This window comes from Diceros bicornis, chromosome 3 (assembly GCF_020826845.1).
Source record: "Diceros bicornis minor isolate mBicDic1 chromosome 3, mDicBic1.mat.cur, whole genome shotgun sequence".
Taxonomy (NCBI): Eukaryota; Metazoa; Chordata; class Mammalia; order Perissodactyla; family Rhinocerotidae; genus Diceros; species Diceros bicornis.
The window spans coordinates 64,584,901-64,595,665 of NC_080742.1; the positions used below are offsets into that span (position 1 = coordinate 64,584,901).

The 10,765-nt window shown below is 38.4% G+C and overlaps 1 protein-coding gene across 3 annotated transcripts; it reads right to left on the reverse strand.

The window, feature by feature from the left end:
- Positions 1 to 802: 802 nt before the first annotated feature.
- On the reverse strand, positions 803 to 6,031 carry GPR85 (G protein-coupled receptor 85). Of its 3 annotated transcripts, XR_009216476.1 has the most exons (5): positions 5,853 to 6,031; positions 4,795 to 5,418; positions 4,516 to 4,633; positions 3,333 to 3,422; positions 2,170 to 2,221 (listed from the first exon to the last, which is right to left on the reverse strand). XR_009216476.1 is itself a non-coding variant. In XM_058528640.1 (4 exons), the coding sequence occupies exon 4, from the start codon at positions 3,250 to 3,252 to the stop codon at positions 2,140 to 2,142; it is 1,113 nt and encodes a 370-aa protein (XP_058384623.1). In that variant the 5' UTR covers positions 3,253 to 3,422; positions 4,516 to 4,630; positions 4,795 to 5,418; positions 5,853 to 6,031; the 3' UTR covers positions 803 to 2,139. The 3 variants fall into 3 exon arrangements, 2 of the variants coding, with proteins under 2 accessions (XP_058384623.1, XP_058384617.1); XM_058528640.1 differs by having other exon boundaries at positions 803 to 3,422; positions 4,516 to 4,630; XM_058528634.1 differs by having other exon boundaries at positions 803 to 3,422.
- Positions 6,032 to 10,765: the final 4,734 nt, after the last annotated feature.

Sequence of the window (10,765 nt, forward strand, 5' to 3'; positions counted from 1 at the left end):
TGTATTTTGGATAATGATTTTGGTACCAACAAGGGGTCTTTATTGCTGGATTCAACTCACTGTTGTACATTAAACTTTGTCTCAGATCCAAATCAACTTTGGTATAAAGTAAAAATGAGGTCAAACAGAGTGCTCACTAAATCACGGCTTGAACTGTCCTTATATGAGCAAAACGGAATAGTTGCATATATCATTGAGACATTTCAGTGATTTATTTTTCCTTATTTATATTGATATTGATATTCTCTTTACAGAAGTACTGTAGCAATGAAGAATTCTGTTCCCTTAGATTCCTAATCTTATTTTTCAAGTACCAAAAAATAAATAAATAAATAAATAAAACACAAACAAACAAAAACAATGGAAAACAAGCAAAAACAATCACAACTTTTCTGGTTTTGTCATGTTCTTGTAAACCATTCTTTTTGCAAGTTATATATTTAGAACCCAAAATTTCTACTATGCTCAAAATTAAAATGTGATATTCATATTAAAATTCTGAAACAACCAACTAAGCAAGTATACTTCTCTAAATATTACTGGCTTGTAAGGATAAATAGAAGGATAATTATGCTAAGCTGCCAAATAATGCTCTTGTAGATAGTATTATTTATCAGTTTATCAGCTTTATGCTCCCTGTCATTCATGCATTTCCAGTTCTACAATATAGTAGCTACAAAAATCAAAAAACAAAACCATAATAAAGCTAGTTTTCCTAGTTTGTGCTTGCCTCCCAGGTCAAAAAATAAACAAGTGCCAAAAATGTAAAATTTATTCCAAAAAAAAGTAACAGGCTACACGGGTAAATTTTGGCAAATGCAACTTTATATTGAAATTCACACATCCGTATCTTAAAGAATGAGACTCACAGACTCTAATGTATTTCTAAAATACCAGAAATAATATTATAAGCTTTCACAAGTTAAAACTGAAATAATTTAAACGACCAATACACTAAATGTGCAGAATGTATAAACAAAGACTGTGCCTTCGGTAGAATAAATGCTTCACAAATTGTGCAGGATGTCATACTAAGGCTGTGGTCTCCCCTTGACAGCTGATTTAAAATATAAACATACATCAACTGCCTCCTTCTTAGAACACACTAGAATGGGTAGCACACCTCAGAAGAAAATCTCATTATCCCAGTGATGTGCACCTTAATTTTCAAACCATGTGAGGAGAAAGGAAAAAGTATTAAATGATCGTCCATGCACTTCCAGATGCATGACCATGACCAGTTACCGATTCGATTTCCCTTGACTATATTCTCCAATGCTAAATAAGATGAAAGATACTAGATAACCCTTTAAGGCAACATGTGTTTATTCTGCATTATGAGAACTGCTCAATTGTGACCAGTTGGTACCATTAATGTTGCCTCCCAGACCAATATCTAGCATTCATAAAATATAAATGAATTGGAAAAACTTTATACCAAATCAACAAAAATCACATAATACAGTTCAATGCTAGCAATTTCACTAGTAGGTAAGGAAAGTGGTATTTAGAAATAGTAATGTATTAATTAAAAAAAAAAGTAAACTCTAATTGGAACCAATATACTGCTTTGGAATGCTCCCCAAAACTTACAAGGCGATTTTTTAAAAGTGTGATAATCCAATAATTCATGGCACATCTTTAGTGGATTACAGTACTTTAAGTCCCCAAATATTTTAGTCTTTGCAAAACAATAATCGTATGAAATGTTTTAAAGTCTTCAAACTTCTAAAATTAGTTTTTATCAACACATTTACCTCATGTCAACTTAATTTATTAAGATGTCCAATGCTAATTGTTTTTTTTTGATGTTTTTTCATAAGTAGTGATATACACAGCATTTAGCACTGATACTTAGCACCTGCTACTTTCATTATCTAGTTTTCAACCACATAAAGAAACTTAGGGCAGTGGTTCAGTCCTTTCTTAATTACAGACCTTCGCCGGCAGTCAGCAGGATCACTCTGAGATTTAAAATAGGATTATAGGTGAACTATTGCAAAGACTGCAGAATGTTGCCCAAATCCTTATAACCTCTGATCCCATTCTTGATTTTCTTCTCAAGATATGGCTACAGGCCACAATTGCTTAGCAGAGAAGGTTAGTGTTTCACAAGGCTAAAGATTTACAGATGCTCCTTCATATAACACAGTAAGGTTCCCTTGGTAACCTGGATTTTCTGCAGTAAAGAAGGGTTGTGCTGAAACAGCGCCTCAGCTCCCTGTTGGAGAAAATGCAGACAAAAGGATTGATTCCTGCTTGGGCAAAACTCATCCAGACAGCGGCTGTTAGAAATCCCCCTGGTACCACAGGCCCTCTTGCAAAAACTCTCCAATAACAGGCCACCAGGTAGGGGCCCCACAAGGTTAGGAAGAGAAAAGTCATGATATAGAACATTCTGCTGATTCTTTTCTCCATTTTGAACTCATCTAAGACCAATAGCCTTCTTCTGCCCGTGGTGTTTGCATTTTGCCTGATGCCCAGCAAGGTGGGTGGTGTGGGACCCCTTCCAAATCCTGCTAGCCAATTGGCAGCTGCCTGGCCACTGGCTCCGGGGCCATGAAAAGTCCAGTTCTGGCTGACTGCTGCTACAAACTGGACTGGCTTCATTTTCCTTCTGTCGTGGACAAAAAATATCAGCTTGAGGTAGACAAGCTGTGTGGCTAGGAGGATGAGAGCAAGGAGCAGCATAAATCCTAAGGAATCATTAGCCCTGAAGGAGCGGTGTTGGAAGGTGCATTGATCTTCCTCCCTAATGAAGGAGTAAGTGCCCACATCTAAAACTGGGGGGAACGCCATGGCCACAGACAGAGTCCACACCATGCAGATCACAGCCAGACACGTCCAAAAGGTCAGCCTCTTTGTATAGAAGCGGTGATGGGCGATAGCTAAGTATCTGGTGACACTTATGCAGAAGAGCATGAAAGCAGTGTGGAAACAGGACAAAACCCCCAGAAAGGCAATCACTTTGCAAGTCAGAGTCCCATAAGTCCAGGTAGAGCCATTTTTGACAGAGTTGAATACAAATGGGAAACAAATTGCAGATCTGAGGATATCTGAACAGCAAAGATCCAACAGGAAGTAGTAAGGTGCTCTATGCAAAGTCTTATCTTTCACTAGCAAAATGGAGATCAGAAGGTTGCCCACCACGCTGACTCCTATTATGAAACCCAAGGAAGTCAGTTTCAGAAAGGCTGTTAGAGGAGAGAGATTTTGCAAAATGTTGTCGGCTGCATGGCTATAGTTCGCCATAGATGGATGGAGGATAAAGATACAGCCTCAGTCAAGTCTCATGATCTAGATATAAGAACAAGGAAAAGATAGATCCATACATTTTACTGGAAATGTAATCCACAAAGAGAACTGATCCGATCTGCAGTCATGCTTCCTCTTTTCTTCCATTTGATTTGCCATCAGAATATCTGAAAAAAAAAGAGCTATCAGTTCTTAAGTTAACAAGCAATGATGTCAGGCAGTACTAACATAAAGCTGTTCATTTTTGGTAAGCAAATAAAGTTTTAATTTTGAATAATATTATTTGCTTTAGTAAATATTTTTGCTTGAGATTTCAGAGAATTGGCTTTTTTAATTTTCTGAGCTAGATGAATTTAAAAATGTCCTTATTTTGGAGAATATACATTTGGACAGAAGGAATAAAATGTTCCACAATCATAAAATATGCCAGTCCAGGAATTAATCACTGGTGTTGCAATGGAATCTACAAGATTGCTAATAGGAAACAGAGAGGAGACTATATTTGTTTGAGATCTGTTAGTATCTGTCAGTGTTTTACAGGCAGCTTCTCTGCTGATATGGATCCAAAGAACCCTTGCAAAATATATGTCTTTTAACTCAAGTGCCACTGTGCATGCTGCATATTATAAGAAGAGTATTTGTTGATTCATCTTAAAGCATAATTTCAACAATAGACCTCAAAATTAATAGGAACTTCTCCTAGGATTTGATGTGATTTAATCTTTTGTCTTTCCCTCTCCACTCCACCTCCCATTTTTGGCAAATCTTTTCTAAGTCCATATGATTGTTAAAAATGATTAATGTAAATATTGGCCAAGGAAACACACCCAGAGGAATAATGCACTTCCATTTGTAGACCTTGGCTGCCTGGATTCCAATGATTTCAACATGAACCTGTATTTCTTGGGCAAATAAGCCTTTCCCATTTACACTGATAATCTTTGCTGCAAATTGCAAGTGGCTTCATTTTAAAACAAAATGCACATTGTCTCCTAGGTGCCTGGGAGCCAAACCAGGGAAATCATCTTCCTCTGTTATTCCCACGCAGCGTGTTTCCTTGGGCACTTCTCACTTGCCCGGAATATGCTGATGGAAGCCCAGGCAAAACTGCGTTCGATGATTTTAATTTCCCCACCGGTACATCCCCGGGTAAATACCGATCGCATCATGCAACATTACGAAACCTGAAATCCGCCACCCCTGGATTTATAATGGGGGGTGGAGGAGGGGGAGGGGGAGAGAGAGACATGCATTACATACGCGAAGATGGGGAGAGAGATTGCTTCTGTGCTGCAAGGAAACTGTTCCCGGTGATTCGCAGTCTGATATTCCTCAGTCTTGCAACGCTTTCCAGAAATGGAGCTCTCAATAAGCCCTACTGAAGATGCATTGTCTGAATGTACTTCCATTATGCAGTTTATTGTAAAAAAACAAAAAAACAAAAAACCTCAGGGAGGGCTCTTTCCCGGTGAACCTGCAGTTTCATCAACACTGTGCGCCCCCCTACCCCCAAACTTAACCGAGAGTATATCCTCCTACCTGTTGGTGTTGGATATCCCGACAGACTATAGCTTCTTCTTTCTATAAATTGCTGATTTTTTTTTTTTTTTTTTTTGCCTTAGTGCCTTGACTGAGCATCCAGGCAGGGCTCGGCGGCGCCTGCGCGCTGGAGCCTCCTTGAGCTCCAGCCGCGTCCTCCCCTGTCGCAGAGGCACCGTCTCCCCCAGTAACGCAGGGGCCGTGGCGGTGGCGGCGGCGGCGGCGGCGGCGAGGGCGGCGGCAGGGGCTGCTTCAGCTGGGAGCCAACAGGAGCCCCGACCCGTTTCCAGAGTTGGCTGGGTTTATTGAACGTCCTGTCCTGTTGAACTGGCAAAATTAGGCTTTTGTCCCCTTGTGGCTGCTTCTGAACTTTTCCCTCCCGGCATTTGAAACGGGGGCTTGCAAAAGCTCGTTCAGGACCTCAGGCCCACCCTCTTCCCTTAGGGCAGCGCCCGGAGAAGCCACGGTGCCGGGGGCGCCCGCCCCTTCCTCAACTTTCCGCAACCCTCGCCTGCCCCGAACATTTTCTTCGTTTCTCATTTAGGGTGGTCCAAAGCATTGGGAGCTTCTTTTAGATTTCTTCTTTAATGATTTCCCCAGCTGACCTTTGCATTTACAGGTTAGCTGGGGGAAAAAAAAATAATAGAGAAAAAGAAAAAACGGAAGAAAAGAAATTAAATATATAAAAAAACTCAGTCAAGAAAAACCTTGTCAATGGAGAAGAAGCGAAAGCAGGTTAGGACAGCCCTGTCTTTGTTAGTCATCTTCTATTCCCCAACGCACGCAATAGGCGTTAAGTGGGGGAAGCTAAGTTTGGGTGACAACTGCAAAATGCTTTACATCCATTCTACCTTAACGAATATGACTACAGAGTCAAGCTTACAAAAATGTTAAATGACTATTCCACCCCACCGAGCAACAGCCTTTCTTTTCCTTCTTGCAAGTACTGCTGACCAATAGATTGGTAATGTCAAAGCAGTTGTGTGTGTTTCCTTCCCCCCCCCCCTTTGTATTACGGAAGAAAAATACTAGGAATATAACGAATTCATGAAACTTACACCCGTCCAAAAGGTCCGATGATATCACAAGACACCACATAGCCTGACACCTGGGTGCTTAGGGATGCCTCTGGAAGCATGCATCTCCTTATTTTACCATTTCCGAAGAGTTTTGTTTGTGAGGGTAGGATAATATTTTAAACGACAACAACTCTCCACCTCCAAAAAAACGAGCACACGTGGTTTCACGTGTAAAACGTCTGCTTCTCTTCCTGTATGCTTATTGCTTTATAATAATCTGTTAATGAAAGAGAAAAAAAATAAAGATCTTCTCTACAGTAATAATTTGATCTCCAGACAGCAGTAAAATACCTCATTCCTGGGTGGTGAGACTGTGACATTAGGGGGAACTCAAGCCAATCAGCATACAGATAATATGGGTTAATTTACATATTGTATTTCTATTGGACATACGAAGGTAAAGCTTTCTCTGTTTAAAGCTTAAAAATGAATACTTCACTGTCATGATGTCACAGTCATTACACAAAGCCTTATGTTGCTAATACTGAAATGATGTTACATTTCCCTGACTTGTTTTTGGATATCCTGAACCCGTTAAAAAGTAGATAAAGATTTGTTCATAGAAGGCACCTAACTTGGGCATTCCCTTAATCTAGAAAAATCAATCCTATGGCAGTACTGGAAGTAACTTGAGAGCATTTCCATTCAAGTGAAACATTTCACTTTTTTGCAAAACAAATAAATTCGGAAGTGCTCAGAACTATTTGATGGTTTGCAACTTGTTAAGTGAAATGTCAAATCCGTTTTTGTGGAACTACAAATCAAATTCAATTTGTTCCTTTTTACTTCCTGATTAGTGTCTCAATGTACTTTGCAGAGAGTTATCATTTCTCGAATTTTTGCAGTTAAAAAATCTATAGAATAAGTGACTTGAATAAGTTCGCTGAAGATTCGTGATTGGCAAGATCTTAGGTTGTATGGATTAGGGAAAACCATTTGGAAGTAAATTAAAAGGGTGACTGCACTGCCAGGCCATGAGGCAATAATTTACTCTGCCAAAATTTACTCTATCCTTAAAGATAGTTAAACCCTTGGATCTTAGGAAGCAGGTATTGATTCCTTAAAAATAAGAGAGGGGACATGTGTGTATGCAATATTCTTTCATATCCACATCTCAGAGTATATCAGAGCTATTATTTTCCTTTGCCACTGAGTGCGGTTACACCCACTAGTTCTTCAGTTTTTCCAGCTGTTAGATGAGAATGTCATTTTCTTGCCTCACAAGGGGGCTCAAGAAATTAATGACATATTTTCCATTTAGTTCATTAACTCTGCTGGAGAAAACATTGAAGTCTGCATCTTCAGTCAACAGGGATTTTTGAAAATATATTTAATAGCTGACAAAAGCTTCATATCATCTACAAGTTCTCAAATGTGAAGTTATTGCTTCAAATTGTTCAGATTGTAACCTTATTTGATCTTATCTAATTTCTTTTTGATTCTTTATATCACCAAACCTAGAAAAACTGATTGTCAGGTTAAGAATAAAGGGACAAAGTTGTCAGGTTAAGAATAAAGGGACAAAGTAAACAACAACAAAATAGTATATACCTGGGTTTGAAGGATTCTAAAGGTTTGAAGAATTCTAAAGGTTTTTAAGCTCTTGGCACATTACATTTACTATATTGATCAGTGGATTAAGACACTGATGTAATTTGCTTAATTAGGTTCTTGTAATAAATACATACAATTTTATTTAAAACAGTAATTATCTTCTTTTCAAAATTAATCAAACAGTTCAGATTTTTGCCAAGTGTTGCACAGCTCACTTTTTTGTTCCATGCATTGTTTATGTGAACATGTGTCAAGAAGTGAACAATCCTTGGCAAATGCCGAGTGTGATAGGCAAGGATAACATGTTCTAAGGAAAGATTTTTATTTTTATTTTTTTGCTGAGGAAGATTCTCTCTGAGCTAACATCTGCTGCCAATCTTCCCCTTTTTGTATATGAGCTGCCACCACATCATGGCCACTGACAGATGAGTGATGTAGGTCCGTGCCTGGGAAGCAGGCCTGGGCTGCCAAAGAGGAGCATGCCGAACTTAAACCACTAGGCCACTGGGGTTGGCCCAGGAAAAAATTTTAAATCATTCCAGGTGCTCTCTCTCCTGCTTAAAGCTTGTCATTAAAACTTTGAAAACACGTATCTTTGATATTCTCAACTCTTACCAAATCTAAAGCTATGTGTGAAAAAGAGACTTTTATAAATTTTCTGGAAGATATCTTGGTAAGAAAGGCTCCCATCAGGGGCTTCTGTATAGAAACATTTTCTAATAGATTATTAAAAAAATTCACTAATCTAGAATGAGTGACCAACAGAAAGGGAGTGCATTTATATTTTGATAATGGGTTTCTCTTCCCAGACTGTGGAAAAAAGTGCCCTTTTTCACAGTGATATGTAAGTAACTGGAAGTTTCTAGGGCTTTGTACTCCATCTGCTTGAGGAACAGAATGGTGAAAGAATACACTAGACCTAAAGAACTTCCACCGGATTTTAAAAATTGTGCCTCAGGAGTTTGAAATAACCATAATTGTGACTACTTCAAACAGTGAGATTTCTTCGGAATTTTAATGAGTTTTAAAAAGATTAAGAATCTGGCATGTTCCTTTCCAAAATGCTCAAAGGTTCATTTGTCAGATTTTTCTCTCTACTATCACAAAACAGGTTCCAAAGTGTTAATATAATGCATTTTTAATTTTAAAGGTAGGATCTCTAAAAGACCTTCCTTCTCAATTTAACATCCAAGCTTTTAAAAACTTAGCGATTTCCTTTCTCTGACTTTTATGTTGAGAATTTTCCTCTCTCTGAAAACTTTAAGATTTGTTCCTTTATTTAATTCATTTAACAAACGTTTGTTGAGGTCCTACTCTGTAGGAATCACTGTGCTAGATCTTGCAAGAAATGAAAAATGAAGAGATAGGACCAGTGTACAGGCAGTTACATCAATGTAGGGAAAGCCTGGGCTGGTAGAAGCAGGGGCGGGGTAGAATGAACAGAAACAAAAGGATAGATCTGATTGTAGGAGGAGGTAGAAGCTATATTCTTTGTCAAGTGATTAGATAAGAGAAGCAAAGGAGATTGAGGAGTAAGAATTGACTCTAAGGTTTGGAGCTTGGTTAACTGGGAGGTAGGAGCCACCATTAACCAGGAGTAACAAAAGTTAAAAAGAGGGAGCTGATTTGGTATGAAGAGAATGAGTTAATATTAGACATATTGAATGTGAAATGCTGTTGGAACATTCCAATGTTGATGTCTTATATGCCATTGGAAGTGAAGAGACCAAATTCAGGAAGTACCTAGAGGTGATGGTGGAGGTAGGGTAACTGTTGGGTGACAGTGCCAAGGGAGAGATTGTTGAGAGAGAAGAAGGTTGAGGTTAAATAAATAAGCAAATGTGCCCATTCCCCTCCCTTTGAACAAACTGAAAAACTGAGAGAATGCTGCACTTAAGAAACAAGAAGGAACAAGGAAGGACCAGAGACAGAACAAATGGAAAGGAAGGTGCAGCACCCGTGTCATAGACCCTGAGGGAGGTGAGAATTTCAAGAAGACAATGGTCGTCGGTGTAAGTTGTATCTAGGAGGTTTAAAAGCATAAGGGATGAGAAGATACCATTTGACCTGGTGGTGAGGAAACTATTAGCAACCTTTGAGAGAGCAGTTTCAGAAGAGCAAGTCAGACTACAAGGGATTAAGAAGTGAGGGACACAGGTTTAAAGGCTTATAAGGTCAGGCTGAGAAACTACTTGCTGTTTATGGCAGCACTGTCTTAGCGATAAAGGTTTTAATGAATTCCCTTGATGTTTTATGAACAAAGTGATAGTTACTTAAATAAATACAGCATGCCTTCTTCTTCTGGAAGTCTTTAAAACTCTTCTTCTATTACACATTATTTCACTGTGATCCTGTGAATGAAGAGAGCAAACGCAAGTTTCCCTACTAATGTCTGCCAAAACTTTAGAGCTTTGGTCAAAAGCCCTTGATCTATTAAAATATTCTAAGTTATCTCATTCCTTTTTGCCTTTTTTTCCTTTTTTTAAATGAAATTAGTTTCAACCATGAAAAAGAGAAAAGTGACCCATGTGGTTGTGGTGTGAGAGTGAGTGTGGGGGGTGTGTGTGTGTGAATATGTGTTGGGAGGAGGTGAGGAGGCAAAGCATGTCTTGGTAAAATAATTAAGAAGTGGGAAGTTTCATTTATATTCAGGTTAATGAAGAGTCATACATAGCTTACACGGATTGTAAATCACAGAATGAAAATGCAATATAATTTTAGAAATTCAAAAGGTGTAAGGTATTTTTTTCTTTGATTATTCAGAGGTTACCTCAATCTTATAGTGTAGTAAAGCCATTATTAAAAGCACTAGTTATATGATAATATGAGTTGATTATGGTTATTTAAGCTTTTGTGGTGTTTAGCTTTTTCATAAATGGGCATAATTAAAACATGACTGAAAGTAAAGCATGTTATCTTAGACTCTAATATCAGAGCTTTCCATATTGACTGTCCAGTCCTGCCTTCTGATTTTCTGATTAGACCTTCACTTTCATTTCTCCTAATTTTTTAAACTTCATAATTTTCTCTTTACAGAGTAATACTCAACAAAGAAAAAAAAAGTCCTCATACTTCATAAATGTGGTTACTACTTTAATTTGGTTAACATTTGGTTAAAATAAAAGTGTGATTATTACCTGCCTAATTTTACATTAAAAAAGATTTAAGAATAAGTCCTGGGGCAACATGGTTTCATTCATTCAGCAAATGTTGGTCATAGTCTCCACTGGAACACGAACTCTGTGAGTGCACTGTCTTGTTTTGCTCTGTCCTTCCTTGGTGCCCAGACAGAACCTGGCTTATAGAGGCACTTCCCACATGTTTGTTGACTGGTCAAT